At 40.2% G+C, this 17730-nt stretch overlaps 1 protein-coding gene across 18 annotated transcripts in view; it reads left to right on the forward strand.

The window, feature by feature from the left end:
* The window catches only part of SYNE1 (spectrin repeat containing nuclear envelope protein 1), a 530910-nt gene that overhangs the window by 307601 nt on the left and 205579 nt on the right, over window positions 1–17730 (forward strand). For all 18 annotated transcript variants that reach the window (XM_050786838.1, XM_050786854.1, XM_050786847.1 and 15 more), the window contains 5 exons: window positions 4593–4718; window positions 6924–7100; window positions 9673–9938; window positions 12051–14211; window positions 17280–17617. In XM_050786838.1, the coding sequence (XP_050642795.1) occupies window positions 4593–4718; window positions 6924–7100; window positions 9673–9938; window positions 12051–14211; window positions 17280–17617 (3068 nt within the window). The remainder of the gene's footprint in view (window positions 1–4592; window positions 4719–6923; window positions 7101–9672; window positions 9939–12050; window positions 14212–17279; window positions 17618–17730) is intronic.

The raw sequence follows: 17730 nt of genomic DNA on the forward strand, positions 1-17730 counted from the left end.
ATGTGCCTGTAATCACAGCTACCCTGGGATTGGGGTAGGAGAGTACCTACCCTCCTGAGGATGCGGAGGCTAAGGCAGGAAAATCGCTTGAACCTGGGAGGCAGAGGTTGCAGTGAGCCAAGATCATGCCATTGCACTCCAGCCTGGTGACAGAGTGAGGCACTATCTAAAAAAATTAAAAAATAAAAATAAAAAATAAAATAATAATAAAAATTAACTATTAAAAAGAAAAAAAAAAGAAAAGAAAGAGAATGGGGCTGGGCACAGTGACTCACTCCTGTATTCCCAACACTTTGAGAGGCCAAAGTGGGCAGACCACACAGGTTCAAGAGTGCAAGACCATCCTGGCCAACATGGTGAAACCTCATCTCTACTAAAAATACAAAAATTAGCTGGGTGTGGTGGCAGGCATCTGTAATCCTAGCTATTCAGGAAGCTGAAGTATGAGAATTGCTTGAACCTGGGAGGTGGAGGTGGAGGTTGCAGTGAGCCAAGATCATGCCTCTGCACTCCAGCCTGGGCAACAGAGTGAGAATCTGTCAAAAAAAAAAAAAAAAAAAAAGAAAGAAAGAAAGAAAGAAAGAAAGAAAGAAAGAAAGAAAGAAAGAAAGAAAGAAAGAAAGAGAGAGAAGGAAGAAAAGAGAGAAAGAAGGAAGGAAGGAGAGAAGGAGAGAAAGAGAGAGAGAAGAAGGAAGAGAGAGAAAGAAAGAAAAGAAAGAGAAGGAAAGAAAGAAGAAAGAAAGAAAAGAAAGAAAGAAAGAAAAAGAAAGAAAGAAAGAAAGAAAGAAAGAAAAAGAAAAAAAGAAAGAAAGAGAAAGGAAGGAAGGAAGGAAGGGAGGGAGGAAGGAAGGAAGGAAGGAAGGAAGGAAGGAAGGAAGGAAGGAAGGAAGGAAAGAAGGAAGGAAGGAAATGGGCACTGTAACCAAAGATCAATTCTGATATTTATTCTGTTGGGGGACCGTGGGTAAGTCACTTAATTTCTCAGAGCCTCCAAGATAGTTTCCTGCTATTAAAAGTGACATTTATAAGTATACTTGCTTCTAAAAGTTATAATGAAATGCAAATATCACACTACAAGTAAACATTACTTATAAACAGAAAAGTAGTACTAGCTTCTTGCATAGTTTTGGGGCATAAACAAGGTACTTCATAAATAATTATTGAATGGATGATGAATGCAATGTTAGTTTTTATCATGTGAAAGGAATTCTATTCCGTATTAATTTGACATCCACATGCTTAAAATGTTGTTGCTGAGACTTAACCAGAATATGTGGGAATTTTTTTAAAACTTTCGTACTAAGCAGCTTTGGTATGCAGTGTTAACCCTGTGGGAAAATATTTTAGAGGAATTTAGTTATAAAGGTTATTGCTGCCAGATATGAATTAACAATATTTAATAATTTAATTTTTTACCACAAATTGAGAATAACATAATGTGTTTGATCATTGAGTCTACATAAAGAATGTGTCCAGTTAATTCATTCCCTAAAATATACTTTCTAAAGGCTAAAATGATTTGCATTGTCATTAAATGGTTCAGAAAAATGTTCATATAATACTTTATAAGAATAGGATCAGGAAAAATGAAACAAAAAAAAATGAATTAAAGACTGCCTATATTCTGCTTTTTTTATTAGACTGAGAGTTTTCTTGAATCACAAGCCACCTTGTCTTGTGGCTGTTTCCAATGCACTTTGAATAAATTAAGATCAACACTTAATTTTTCTCTTTTGTTACCAAAAAAAAAAAAAAAAAAAAAAGAGATGAAGGGAGAAGAAAGTATTAATGCCAGTGATCTTTTGCTAGAGCAGGAAGAGATTTACTACACATACCAGAATGAGCCGTGGTCACAGGAGGATACTGATCCTTCTTCCAGATTATGTGACTGTATGGTCCCCTGTTTCTGCCTGTTTCACATCTCTCTAAATGGTCTTTGAAAGTAGCCAGAGAAGGGAGTTCGAGGTGGCGGAGACACTTGGACCACCGTCACTCTGAGGAGGAAAGATTTTTTAATTTTGTTTCCTGTTTTATTTTATTTTTGGTGTTGTTTCTTTTGTTTTTTGTTTTGTTTTAGTTTTTCCCTTAGCAAGTGCAGTAAGTCCTCACTTAATGCCATCGATAGGTCTCAGAAACTGAAACTTTAAGCAAAACCATGTACAGCGGGTCCTCAAATAATGTCATTTCCTTCCATATGCAGGTTTATTACAGCGTTGATGGTAACAAAAGTTGTTTCATTATACAACTTCTTGCTTAAAGAAGTCACAGTTTCCAAGAATCTGCCGACAACATTAAATGAGAACTTACTGTGTTCATGTAAAACTGACCAGGCCCTTAGTGGCTGGCAAGCTTGGATGTGTGACTGGAGAATCCACTTACAATGGGCATGGTACCAAGATGCAGTGTGCGTCCCCAATACATATGTGAAGATAATACACTCCCTACTACCACAAGAAAATGACACATGGATTTGATTCCATTCAGAGTGCTATGTGTTTTTATAAGGCATAAAACTTTAGGGAATGGGAAAAAGTACTATAAGATTTTTCTGTAAAGTTGATTTTAGCAAATATTTTTGCAGCTATGTGGTCACTGACACTCTATGTGCTACTTCCAATGCTTTCGGAATCAGACCAACTATATAAATTTCAAAATATAGCATCATTCCTTTCTATTAAATATGTTCATAAAATAGACATTCTGACAACTTGTTCTCTTCTCATATCCAAAAGTTGCTTGAGACAAATAACTTTCTCTGGGTCATAGGTGCATGATATGGTACTTGTGGACAGTGGCTGATGACTCACAATACCATAGTTAGCTTGTACATTCAATTGAAAAGGTGCTACTTCTGACTTATTGGGAAATTAATCTGTATTTATCATATCCACAGGAGCATAGCATGTCTAGGTAATCCACACAGTGCAGAGGAAAGATACTGAGATCAGAGTCACAAAATCAGGTGACATGATTGACGCTATGATTTGGGAAAATCCTGGAGGTCGACTTTATCCCTACAACTTGCGGTCAATACTGCCTTCCTTATTTATCCCCATTTATGTAGTAATCAAGAACCACTTCTCACTACCTCAGCCACCGCCCCCAGTCAGGCCATTTTCACGGTTCATCTGATCCCTGCAGTAGCCTAACACCTGGGCACCGTTGCTGCCTACCGCCCCTGTGGCGGCCAGTTCTCCACACAATGTTAGGAGGGAGTCTTTGAAAGCCTGTCTCAGATCATGATGCCCCGAATATTTTCCCGTCACACTTAAATTCCAACTTTTTTACCATGGCTTATGAATAGGCTGGTTAATTTGTTTTCCCAAATGGAACCTTCTTGATAAGACAGGGTCTGCTTTACATAATCCGATGGGACCAGAGCAGCGGTCTGGAGTGGAGGAGATGGCGACTTTGCTCCCACAGGGGACATTTGTCACTGTCTGAACACGTTGTTGGTTGTCACAACTGGGATGGTGGGGTCGCTGCTGGCATTAAGTGGGTAGACGCGAAGCATGCTGCTGACAGCCTGCAAGGTATAAGTCAGCCCACACAACAAAGAATTATTTGGAGTCAACTGTCAATAGTTCTGAGTCGAGAAACTCTAGACTAAAGACAAAACCCAACAAACAGGGATGTATGGTCAGCTCTTCTTATAAGGGGCTCCATGACTTGCCCCCGCCCCACCCTCCAACCTCTGCTCCCACCTGGTTCACTGTACTCCAGCCTCACGGCTTTGCATTTTCTCTCTCTCTGCCCACCATGTCCACCTGCCTGGAATGTTCTTACCTTATGCCATGCCATGCATTCAGGTCTTTTCCTCAGAGGGACCTTTGAGATACACTGTCCTTGAAGTGGCAGTGCTTCTTCCTCATACCCTATCTGCTTAGCACCTTGATTTTTCCACATGATATTTAACAGTACTAAACATTCCAGTGCATGTTTGTTTATTTATATATTATTTATCTCCTTCCTAAGAATGTAAATTCCATGGGAGCAAGGGTTTTGCTTTATGGGCTGCTCTATGCCCAGTATCTAAAATGGAGCCTGAGTAGAATCTGAGCATCTGCAAAGAAACACATTTCTTTGTTTCTGTAAATGGATTAAAGATCCACCTAGAGAAGCCTCTCTTGGGCTTGTGGAAAGAGAATATCACAAGGTGAATCTCCTGCAAAGCTCACTCCAATGAAACCCACCAACTCGCGGACCTTTGCCTTCTGTCTCTAAGATATGCAAAAACATGTTAAGAAGGAGACCAGAGCAGGCTACAAATTCTTTCTCTGAAATGGAAAATAAGCTGGCATGTGAGCAAGTAATCTGGAAAGATTATAGAAGTTTCTTGTGTTTTCCCCTTTCCCAGACCATACAGAATATTTTACATACAAAGAGAAGCAAATAGTGGACAAATAAATCCTCATCGGTGATTTGAATTTTTTCCTGGGAGTCACTAATATATGTCACTTGAACACAGTGGTGAAAACACTGAGCATAGCAAGACTATTTTTGAAGTGTTAACAGAATTTTACAAATGATACAAGTATTTGCTATCTAAATAGCTGATGCATCTCTTTCACTCTGACGCTTGCCTTTTCCAGGTCAAACACTTCAGAGCTTTGCAAGAGCAGGCAAGGACCTACCTAGATCTCCTTTGCTCCATGTGTGACCTGTCAAATGCTTCAGTGAAAACCACAGCAAAAGACATTCAACTAACAGAGCAAATGGTAAGAAAATGAAAAATCACATTGAATTTGTTTTATTAGATTCTCTTGCTTGAATATTTCATGTGATATTGAAAGAAAATAGCTCTTGAGTTGTTCTTGCTGTATATAATGGTTCTACAGTCATTATAATAAATAGATATTTGAATTTCAGCTAAGTCATAGAAAATTAAGCACATCCTGACATTGCTGACAACAGATTGAGACTGAATCAGTTAGTCCCATTCATTCACGGCCCATTAGAACCTGTCCGTTTTTTCTCCTCCCATTCTCTCTCTTTTCCTATTTTGCCACACCTTTTTTTGTTGTTTTCTCCTTTTCCATCTTTTTGTTTAGGCAATACTTAATATGAAAGGGGCTCTTGACCCTTTCTTTATTTTATCAAGGATGCCAAAGAGCATGCCATCTGTCACAATCCTTCTAGTTCATTGGTAAAGTGTGGTGTTCAGAAGGGTTTTGAAACTGTCTGGGCTGTGATGAGTAGCAGTACTGGTCCCCACAGATAGATGGCAGCACTGGAGCCGTGTGTTCCCCGCTGTTGCCACTGCAGCCCTAAACTCTTCCATGAAACACATATGGGTTTGTTTGTTTGTTTTGAGACACTCTGCCAACCAGTCTGGAATGCAGTGGCGCTATCATCACTGACTGGAGCGTCAACCTCCTGGGCTCAGGTGATCCTCCCACCTCCACCTCCCAAGTAGCTGGAATTATAGGGATGAACCACCACACCCAGCTAATTTTTATACTTTTTGTAGAGACACAGCTTTGCTATGTTGCCCAGGCTGGTCTGAAACTCCTGGTCTCAAGCAATCCTCCCTCCTTGGCCTACCAAAGTGCTGGGATTACAGGCGTGAGCCACCATGCCTGGTCCACATTTGAGTTTAAAAGAAAAATAGGACTTAGTTTTGGTATTTAATTTATTAAATATTCACAGAATAGTAAAATGATTCACAGGAAAAAAAAAAAGTCAAAATAATAAGGTTTTTCTCTCTAATATTATCAAAACACATTTGTTTTTAAATCCTTACAAAAGATGATGTAACTATTTATTTTATTTTATTTTATTTTATTTTGAAGAAAGAGTCTCACTCTGTTTCCCAGGTTGGAGTGCAGTGGTGCAATTTCAGCTCACTGCAACCTCCACCTCCCGGGTTCAAGCAATTCTCAAGCCTCAGCCTCCTGAGTAACTGGGACTACAGGCACTCACCACCACACCTGGCTACTTTTGGTATTTCAGTAGAGAAAGGGTTTCACTATGTTGCCCAGGTGAATCTCGAATTCCTGAGCTCAGGCAATCCACCTGCCTTGGCCTCCCAAAGTGCTAGGATTACAGACATGAACCACCGTGCCCAGCCAATAAAACCCATTTATTTTTTACAGAAATGATTTAATGAAACAAATTACACAGCTTCAAAAATCAGTGAAGCAGATCTAAAGACGTATCCAAAACATTAATAATTCAGCATGTCGTAAGAAGGATGAACAAATGTAAAATAGAGAACAACGGAAGTATTTTCTGGTTAACCTTAACACCAAATTCATGAGTCAGTCAGATGAATCTACTGAAATGTCCAATGAGAAAAACCATTAGAGCAGCCTTAGACTTAATAAATTGATAAAACTTATTAGAGTTTCGCCAGGCATGGTGACTCATGCCTGTAATCCCAGCACGTCGGGAGTCCAAGGCGGGCATATTACCTGAGGTCAGGAGTTCAAGACCAGCCTGACCAACGTAGAGAAACCCTGTCTCTACTAAAAATACAAAATTAGCTGGGTGTGATAGCGCATGCCTGTAATCCCTGCTACTCGGGAGGCTGAAGCAGGAGAATCACTTGAACCCGGGAGGAAGAAGTAGCAGTGAGCTGAGAATGTGCCATTGCACTCCTGCCTGGGCAACAAGAGCGAAACTCCATCTCAAAAAAAAAAAAAAAAAAAAAAACAACTTACAAGAATTTCACAACACTGATTAAAACTGAATAGCATAACTCATAGACATTTAAAGTCTTTAGAAACCCTCAATAAAAAAAGAAATCTGCTTTTCCCAAAGCAAATAAAGAAGTACTTTTTAAATTTATGTATTTGCCTGTGTGTGTGTGTATGTGTGTGTCAAATGAGTGCACAAGCCAGCTGGAGAGGTCCATCTCTGATTCATTAACCATAAATGTTTCCATGTGTGGTTGCTAACTTTTATCCCTGTGTCTTCTCAAGATTGAACAAAGGCTCGTCCAGGCCCAGAACTTAACTCAGGGATGGGAAGAGATCAAGCACCTGAAGGCAGAGCTCTGGATTTACCTGCAAGATGCTGATCAGCAACTGCAGAACATGAAGAGGAGGCACTCTGAGCTGGAGCTGAGTATTGCACAGAACATGGTTTCACAGGTTAAGGTGGGTATTCATTTGCCCCCAGGGGAGATAAAAGAGGCCAACAGAATAGAAAACTTGAAATGTGTTCAGTGTATTCACTTCAATATGCCTGAGTGTTTGTCAATCCTTAGACATTAATACAACTCTTTAAGGCAGGGGTCCCCAACCCCCAGATTATGGACCAGTACCAGTCCATGTCCTGTTAGGAACCTGGCCGCACAGTGGGAGGTGAGCAAGCATTACTGCCTGAGCTCCACCTCCTGTCAGATCAGAGGCCGCATCAGAGTCTCATAGTGCAAACCCTACTGTGAATTGCGCATGCAAGGGATCTAGGTTCCATGCTCCTTATGATAATCTAACTAACGTCTGATGATTCGAGGTGGAACAGCTTCATCCAGAAACCATCCCCCTCCAGCCCCGTTCATGGAAAAATTGTCTTCCACAAAACCCATGCCAGGTGCCAAAAAGTTTGGGGACCACTGCTTTAAGGAATAGCAAATCTGAACAAATTTCACTGGGTGCCAGGGAAAATAGATTATAAAGTAAACATTCAAATGTATTACTGAAGCTTCAGATGGCCACTTGCACCAGAAGACATTCATTCTCTGCATTGTTCCTGTAAAAAGCAGGTGTGATTTAGTCTACAGAGTAGACTGCTTAGTCAGAAGATTCTGTGACTAAGCAAACAAGGAACATTATTACTTTTTAGATTTTCATCACCATATTATGCTAAAGCTGTAGGACTGTAAGCTTATCAATTCATTAATTATATATTTGAGCTATATGTAATTCATTTAAAGTATAATATAAATGCAGTTTGTATTACATATTTATATACAATTTAAATAAGTTACAATACATAGAAAATTTGGCAGGTGTGGTGGCTCATGCCTGTAATCCTAGCACTTTTGGAAGCTGAGGTGGGCAGATCACTTGAGGCCAGGAGTTTGAGACCAGGCTGGCCAACATGGTGAAACCCCATCTCTACTAAAAATACAAAAATTAGCCTTGCGTGGCACATGCCTATAATCCCAGCTACTTGGGAGGCTGAGGCACGAGAATCATTTGAACTTGGGAGGTGGAGGTTGCAGTGAGCCAGCCTGGGCCACAGAGAGAGACTCTGTCTCAAAAAAAAAAAAAAAAAAAAAAAAAAAAGAGAGAGAGAGAGAGAGAAGAAAGAAAAAAGAAAATTAAAAGTGTATTAACTTGATTGGAAGTTGGGTCAGATTTTTAACAAACTTTAAGATTTTTTTTTTCTCCATGATTAGGAGTCAATAATAATATATTGTTTACTGAAGTGCTGTTTGCAAGTACAGAAAAAAATAAGAGAATAGGGATAGGGATAATAAGATTTATTTTTTTTCTCAATAGCATGAACTTTTAAAAAAAATTTGTGAACCATCCTAGAAATTTAATTTTTTAAAATGTATTTTATAAGAAAAGTTTTATTATAAAAGGCTTAGTAAATACAGAAATGTCTTAAGCAAATTTAAATCACTTATGCTACCACCATTCAAAGATAATAAACAATGCTAATATTTTACTGTATTTGTTTTAGATATATACATACTTAAAACATTCAAGATGATACTGTTGTTTTATTAACATTTTAATTGTGATTGAACCTAGCTTTAAGGACAAAATTTCATATGTCAGTCAGGGGATTTAAGAGATTTTTTTGGGTAGTGGAAGTAAATGGAAATGGGAGTGAGCAGTGGGAGAGTATGGAAGTCCATGAACCAAACCCTCGGAGGAATCACTATCCAAAGAAATGATCCTCTGGCCACGTGTTGGGCTGGCAGAGATGGTATGTTAGAGATTTCTTTTTTGCTATGTATGTAGGGAGTAGATGAATCTAAACCATTGCCTTTCCAGTTGGCAAATGTACTCCAGCCTTCCCCAACTTTGTACATAGCACCACTGCCCACCTGGTGACCCAAGCTACTTTGCCTTGTCTCTTACATTTGGAAGGTTTCTGTCAGAGGCGTTCAAACCAGAGCGACTCCATCCTGAAGAGGGGCTGAGTAAAATGAGGCTGAGACCTGCTGGGCTGCATTCCCAGAAAGTTAGGCATTGTTAGTCACAGGATATTTAGTTAAGGGAACAGGTTCATAATGTTTACTGAACAGATTCAGAACTTGACAGACCCAGGATTTAGCAGACCTAGGAAATGTCCTAATGTCCCGATATCTTGAGAATAAAAGCACTCTTAGTTTAAGAATAAATTTTGAAAAACGTGAACGCTTTAAAAATTCTTAGAAAATGAAGGTCACACTTCAAGGTAAGATAATGACTTTTTTCAATAATGACCGTAATGTTTCACATGTATTAGTTTTTCTTTGTGCCTTTGGAAATAGTACCATAAAAGAATATACCACAGCTACCCTGAATCTCGCACACATGGGAGTTAACGTTCATAAAGAGGTATGGTGATTTTTAGATTTTCTCTTTGTTTCCCATGACTTGTACATTCTTCAGTTTTTTCATATTAACGAACTTAGAGTGTTCAAAGGTCTTATGTCTATGTCACTCTTTATATTTATTTGGGGATTTCTTAACACCTTACATATTTTTTGTTGCTGTTATCCTTTAGGATTTTGTTAAGAAACTACAGAGCAAAGAGGCATCTGTGAACACCATAATAGAAAAGGTGAATAAGTTAACAAAGAAGGAGGAGTCGCCTGAACACAAGGAAATAAATCATTTAAATGATCAGTGGCTCGATTTGTGCCATCAGTCTAATAACCTGTGCCTGCAAAGGGAAGAGGATCTTCAGAGAACAAGAGATTACCATGACTGTATGAATGTCGTTGAAGTGTTCCTAGAAAAATTTACTACAGAATGGGATAACTTGGCCAGGTAACATAAATTATCCGATGGGTCACCAAAATGCTAAGCCAGACATTTCCTAATATCTATAAAAATGTAAAATGTGCCCAGGTGCAGTGGTTTATGCCTGTAATCCCAGCACTTTAGGAGGCCAAGGCGGGTGGATTAGTTGCGGTCAGGAGTTCGAGACCACCCTGGACAACGTGGTGAAACCTCATCTCTACTAAAAATACAAAAATTAGCTGGGTGTTGTGGTGCATGCCTGTAATCCCAGCTATTTGGGAGGCTGAGGCAGGAGAATCACTTGAACCTGGGAGGAGGAGGCTGCAGTGAGCCAAGATTGCACCACCGTACTCCAGCCTGGGTGACAGAGCAAGACCCTGTCTCAAAAAAATAAAATAAAATGTCTTAGGTATATCATCTATTGTTTATTATTATTAATATTGGTAAGTAAAACATCGTTATGAACCTAATGTTTTCACCTGGATATAGAGTCATGGTTTTCCTAGCTCTATATTAATTTAACCAGTGGGTAAAAGAGAAATGTTTGAAAATGGTACCATTTTCTCTGTGACCTTAAAGAATATTCTAAAAATATTTCTAGTTTTGTTTAATTACAAGTTATGGGATATCATCTATGAATTCATGAAATGAATCCTTCTTGAACCTATATGCTCCCTAGGTTTCTTATCAAGTCTATAAGGTAATGAATGCATTCTGTGTCATTCAGTCCGGTTTTTTTCTTATAAGAGTCTAGAAATTAGTGAACAATCCAAATTCAGTTAATGTGTGTCTTTTGTAGTGATTGAACTCCTCTTAGCTTTCTTCTTTGAAAAATAAGAATACACACACACATACTGGATCATTATGTAAACCATTCTATACATTTGATCACTATAATTGCTAAAATCTACACTTCTTCTGCACCGATTTACTAGTTTACAGCGATGAAAACTGCAAACATTGTTCTAGATATCATGAACTCATGGTGGGGTTTTGGGGGTTTTTGTTGGTATACCATTTTCTGGTCTGTTTGCTTTACTTTGATACTTCACAATTTACTGGTCTTTGGGATTAGTCCAGTCAATATTAACAACTCATATTTCTGACTTACAGCAGGCCCCACACACACCTGAGACTTACTGTGTCCCAGACAGAACTTCTCATACTGCCTCCCAACTCTGCTTTTCATACCTCAGAACTGATCATTTAGTATAAAAGACTGTAAGATTCCATTTTTTATGTGTGCTTCATAGCAAAGGGATGACAATTCTTTACATTTCACACTTATTCTTAAAGATTTCTAATGATAAGCAAAAAATATCCAAGTACGCAAGTAGCCATTAGAGCTGTTGGTTATACCTTACAGATCATACTACCTAGCACTCTATTGTTTGTTGAACCCTTTTCACAAAAGAAAGCACACAAATCATGCATCACTTATTAATTTCTTTCAGTATCATTTTCTAGAGTACACTAGATCAGTGCTTCTCACTGTTTAACATTACACGAACCATCCAAGGATCTTGTTACCATATAGATTCTGCTCAGTTGATAAGAGCCAGAGGAAGATAAAAGCGTATTCTGATTTGATTGGAAGGCATTATCAGCCAGAAAGAAGTAGGCAACTTGATTTGATTCAACTTCTAATATTGACTTCTGATGAGACTTGTATTCCATAATTATAGCACTCTGTAAATAAACCACGAATTGAACTACTCTCGTTTATTCTAAGCTCAGAAGATCCACTTAAAGAAAATGGTGAAGTGTCAGCCAGAAGTAGTGGCTCATGCCTGTAATCCCAGCACTTTGGGAGGCCAAGGCAAGTGGAGGTCAGGAGTTAGAGACCAGCCTGACCAACACGGTGAAACTCTGTCTCTACTAAAAATATAAAATTAGCCAACCGTGGCGGCGCATGCCTGTAATCTCAGGTACTTGGGAGGCTGAGGCAGGAGAATAGCTTGAACCTGGGAGGCGGAGGTTGCAGTGAGCTGAGATCACAGCATTGCACTCCAGTCTGGGAAACAAGAGCAAAACTCGGTCTCCAAAAAGAAAATGGTGAAGTGTAATTTAGCATAGTGTGAACAAACATTGATATTGACTACAGCTAATTTGCTCTTATACCTTTCCATGTATTTTCAGATCTGATGCGGAGAGTACAGCTGTCCACCTGGAAGCTTTGAAAAAGTTAGCATTGGCATTGCAGGAGAGAAAGTATGCTATTGAAGATCTGAAAGATCAAAAGCAGAAAATGATAGAGCATCTGAATTTAGATGACAAGGAGCTAGTCAAAGAACAGACGAGTCATTTAGAGCAACGTTGGTTTCAGCTTGAGGACCTCATTAAAAGGAAAATCCAAGTGTCAGTCACCAACTTGGAGGAGTTAAATGTGGTGCAGTCCAGATTTCAGGAGCTAATGGATTGGGCAGAAGAGCAACAACCCAACATCGCCGAGGCCCTTAAGCAGAGCCCTCCTCCAGATATGGCTCAGAACCTTCTCATGGATCACCTGGCCATCTGCAGTGAACTGGAGGCCAAGCAGATGCTTCTGAAATCACTCATAAAGGACGCAGACAGGGTCATGGCGGATCTTGGTCTCAATGAGCGACAGGCCATTCAGAAGGCTCTCTCTGATGCACAAAGCCACGTGAATTGTCTCAGTGACTTAGTGGGCCAGCGAAGAAAGTACTTAAACAAAGCCTTGTCTGAGAAAAGCCAATTTCTCATGGCAGTGTTCCAGGCCACCAGCCAAATTCAGCAACACGAGCGAAAGATAATGTTCCGTGAACACATCTGTCTGTTACCAGATGATGTGAGCAAACAAGTCAAAACATGTAAGAGTGCACAAGCCAGCCTCAAGACTTACCAAAATGAGGTCACTGGACTTTGGGCCCAGGGTCGTGAACTAATGAAAGGAGTCACAGAGCAGGAAAAGAGTGAAGTGCTGGGGAAGCTTCAGGAATTGCAGAGTGTCTATGACAGTGTTTTACAAAAGTGCAGTCACCGGTTACAAGAACTAGAGAAGAATTTGGTTTCTAGGAAGCATTTTAAGGAAGATTTTGATAAAGCTTGCCACTGGCTAAAACAAGCAGATATTGTTACATTTCCTGAAATCAACCTAATGAATGAGAGTACTGAGCTTCATACACAGCTGGCCAAATACCAACACATTCTTGAACAATCTCCAGAATATGAAAATCTTCTACTTATGCTGCAGAGAACTGGGCAGACCATATTACCATCGCTGAATGAAGTTGATCATTCCTACCTCAGTGAAAAGCTAAACACTTTGCCCCAACAATTTAACGTAATTGTTGCCTTGGCTAAAGACAAGTTCTATAAAGTCCAGGAAGCAGTTCTTGCTCGGAAGGAATATGCTTCCTTGATTGAGTTGACAACCCAGTCTCTGAGTGAACTTGAAGCCCAATTCTCGCGGATGAGCAAAGTTCCCACTGACCTGGCTGTGGAGGAGGCTGTGGCTCTGCAAGATGGTTGCAGAGCCATTCTGGACGAGGTGGTGGGCCTTGGGGAGGCGGTGGATGAACTGAACCAGAAAAAAGAAGGTTTTCGCAGCACAGGTCAGCCTTGGCAGCCAGACAAGATGCTGCACCTTGTCACCTTATATCACAGGCTGAAGCGACAAACAGAGCAGAGGGTTAGCTTATTAGAAGACACCACCAGTGCTTACCAAGAACACGAGAAGATGTGCCAACAGCTAGAGAGACAACTGAAGTCTGTAAAAGAAGAGCAGTCCAAAGTGAATGAGGAAACGCTGCCTGCAGAGGAGAAGCTCAAAATGTATCACTCCCTGGGAGGAAGCCTTCAGGACTCGGCGATTCTACTGAAACGAGTAACCATACATCTCGAAGATCTTGCCCCACACCTTGACCCCTTGGCTTATGAGAAAGCCAGGCATCAGATCCAGTCCTGGCAAGAGGAGTTAAAACTGTTGACTTCTGCCATTGGTGAGACGGTGACAGAATGTGAGAGCCGAATGGTGCAGAGTATAGACTTCCAGACTGAGATGAGTCGCTCCCTGGACTGGCTGAGGAGAGTGAAGGCAGAACTCAGTGGGCCGGTGTACCTAGACCTCAACCTGCAGGACATCCAAGAGGAAATCAGAAAGATCCAAATTCATCAGGAAGAGGTCCAGTCCAGCTTGAGAATCATGAATGCACTGAGTCACAAGGAAAAGGAGAAGTTCACAAAGGCCAAGGAGCTGATCTCGGCGGATTTAGAACACAGCCTCGCTGAGCTCTCAGAGCTGGATGGAGACATTCAGGAAGCCTTACGCACCAGACAGGTGGGTATGATAGGACTTCACTTCTCTTTATTCCATTCTGCGTATTTGTAAACAGGTACAAGAAATTCATTTGCTTGGTTATAATTGCTTTAAATATTTCTTTCTAAATACTATACAGAAGCATCTTCAGCAGTGACTTAAATGGTTATTTTAATTTTGTTTTTTAATTGAGATGAAGTCTTGCTCTGTCGCCCAGGCTGGAGTGCAGTGGTGTAATCTCAGCTCACTGCAACCTCCGCCTCCTAGGTTCAAGTGATTCTTGTGCTTCAGCCTCCCGAGTAGCTGGGATTACAGGCGCCTGCCACCATGCCCAGCTAATTTTTGTATTTGTAGTAGAGATGGGGTTTCATAATGTTGGCCAGGCTGGTCTTGAACTCCTGACGTCAAGTGATCTGCCTGCCTTGGCCTCCCAAAGTGCTGGGACTATAGGTGGGAGCCACCGTGCTGGGCCAGGTGATTTTAATTGTTTATGTGCATGCTATTCATTTTTGTGCGGTTTCCATCTTGACTTCACTTTGCTTATAATAGTGATGCCTCAATGATCTCTCGCCTTTAAAGAGATGATAAATGGTATTAGTAACATAATTCATATTGTATATTAGTACATTGATAGTACAACTGACTAACAGTGAATAATTACTGATGCCCTTTGTAGACAATGTGAAGGCTGGTATTTCTAAAGTCAGTGCTAGATGAAGAGTCGAAATGGAGAGAAGCAGATAGACCATGCAGCCCTGACCTTGCTAATAAGCCACTTTTTTGTAGGGTATCCCATTAGTTGCCCCGTCTCTTCACCCCTTCTGTGGGGATGAGTGCTGTCCTTCTTTTGCTTCCCTATAACATAGCAGAAGAAAGACTAGAATACTCGTGATTACTTGACTTAGGGATAACAAAAAGAAACGGGAGCATGTACAAAACTTCCCAGATTGGCCTAATTGCGGCTTGCTCTGGGGCTTGCAAGTTCTGTGCATTCAAAAATAAGAAGAGGGCCAGGCATGGTAGTGCACACTTGTAATCCCAGCCCTTTGGGAGGCTGAGGCAGGTGGATCACCTGAGGTCAGGAGTTCAAGACCAGTCTGACCAACATGGTGAAACCCTGTCTCTAGTAAATACAAAAAAAAAAAAAAAAAAAAAAAAATTAGCTGGGTGTGGTGGTGCATGACTGTAATCCTACTTGGGAGGCTGAGGCAGGAGAATCGCCAGGAGGCAGAGGTTGCAGTGAGCTGAGATCACACCATTGTACTCCAGCCTAGGCAACAAGAGCAAAACTCTGTCTGAAAATAAAATAAAATAAAACAAGAAGAGAAAAATTGTGGCTAGAGGATTATTTCCTTTAATTTCTTGGCTCCTTTTCTCCATGTCTGTCTTCAGTCCCTCTGATTCTAGGAGATGTCAACCAACCCTTTAGGTAAAAGATACTTTCATCAGGATAATACAGCAGCTAAAGCCTGGGAGGAGGGCATATCTGAGTTCTAATAGCAGCTATTTGATCTCAGGCAAATGACATCCTATAAGGCTCTGTCCCTCTTTGTAGAAGAGAGATATTAATGATTCTTTTATTAGGTTTATCTTCTTAGCATCGGGTCTGACACGAAGTAACTTCAGATGAATCTTAGCTCTCATTTAACTTTATTTTCCGCAAAGATTAAGGTTAACACTTTCAATAGTAAAAATGTTAATATTGGATAAAATCATAATAAACTTCTTCATGGAAAATTCTGACTTTTTAAACTAAAAACTATTTAGTACACTTTAACCTTTTCATGTTGATTCAAGGCTATTGTTTAAAAAATTTTTTTTAACTATTTTTCTAGACCTATTAGTATAAACAGAGATATAGAATCTAGAATGTAGAGTAGAACAGAAGTTACCAGAAATGTTCATTCTTGAAGGACATTTGTCAGGTAAGCTTGCTTCTTTTGGTGAGTTTTGAACCAAAATCTTAAATCTATTAAGATGTCTCTATTTGTGCCATCTTGTCTTATTGATGATCTTCGTCCAAATAACTAAAGGTCATGGTTCCTGGGGCATTTCTTATTTCCTCTGCTGATTCTATGCTTTGCTGTCCCTGTTCTTTCCTTAACTGGTGCTCATCTTACGGGTACTTTCTCTACCTTTTCTATGCATCTTCGCTTGCACAGTCACAGCTTATCTTGTCCAGTCATTGATGGCTGGTTAGAGTGTTTCTTTTCCTTCTGGAGTTGAATGGACCAGCCTTCTGGACTTCAACTTCTCAACTTTTCTATTTTAGTCTCTATACAAGACTCACAGGTTACTATTTCGCTTCCAGAAATTACTCTGTGGCGTGGTCTGGTAAATGCCAGTTTGGAAGTTTGATGTTGCTATACTTCTTTTTTTTTCCTTTTTTCTTTTCTTTTCTTTTCTTTTCCTTTCCATGTTTGTTTGTTTGTTAATTTGTTTTTTGAGAGACAGAGTCTGGAGTGCAGTGAAACTATCTCGGCTCACTGCAACCTCTGCCTCTCAGGTTCAAGCAATTCTTGTGCCTCACCCTCCCAAATAGCTGGGATTACAGGCATGCGCCACCACACTCAGCTAATTTTCCTATTTTTAGTAGAGACAGGGTTTCACCATGTTAGCCAGGCTGATCTCGAACTCCTGGCCTCAAGTGATCTGCCTCCCTCAGCCTCCCAAAGTACTGAGATTACAGTCATGAGCCACCATGCTTGGCCGTGTTGTTATACTTCTAACCAACGGAGACATTACTGCACTTTGGTAAACATTCAGTCTGCCACATATTTCTAAGCATTATATTATTTCTTAGAGAGGGAACTTTCAGAACTAGTCAAGATACTGACATAAATTTCAATCCCATCTCTGTCCTTATTATTTGATGTAATGGCAATAATACAATTATAACAAGAATAGCAGAAGGAAAAATCAAGGCTGATGATGGATGGCACCACAAAAATATTCCCCTAGCTTATCAATGCACTTACACACATACACCCATGAGACTGAGGACTGGAAAACAAATGAATGAATGAAACTCTTTCCTGCAAATACATTGCAAAGGAGAGTTGATTATGTTTGCAACTGCTGTTTTTCAGGCTACCTTGACTGAAATGTTTAGCCAGTGTCAAAGGTATTATCAGGTATTTCAAGCGGCCAATGACTGGCTTGAGGATGCCCAAGAAATGTTGCAGCTGGCAGGCAATGGCCTAGATGTGGAGAGCGCAGAGGAAAATCTCAAAAACCACATGGAATTTTTCAGTACAGAGGATCAGTTCCACAGTAACCTGGAGGAGCTCCGCGGCCTGGTAGCCACCCTGGACCCACTCATCAAGCCAACAGGCAAAGAAGACCTAGAACAGAAAATGGCTTCTCTGGAACTCAGGAGCCAGAGGATGAGCCAGGACTCTTGTGCCCAAGTGGATCTCTTGCAGAGGTATTTCAGGATGTTTCGTGTTTTATATTTAGTGAAATGAATTTCCACGCTGAAAGTAGTAATACACAAATGACATACGTTAGCACATACATGCATTCTTCTCTCTTAAGTAT

The sequence above is a fragment of the Macaca thibetana genome, chromosome 4, assembly GCF_024542745.1.
Source record: "Macaca thibetana thibetana isolate TM-01 chromosome 4, ASM2454274v1, whole genome shotgun sequence".
Taxonomy (NCBI): domain Eukaryota; kingdom Metazoa; phylum Chordata; class Mammalia; order Primates; family Cercopithecidae; genus Macaca; species Macaca thibetana.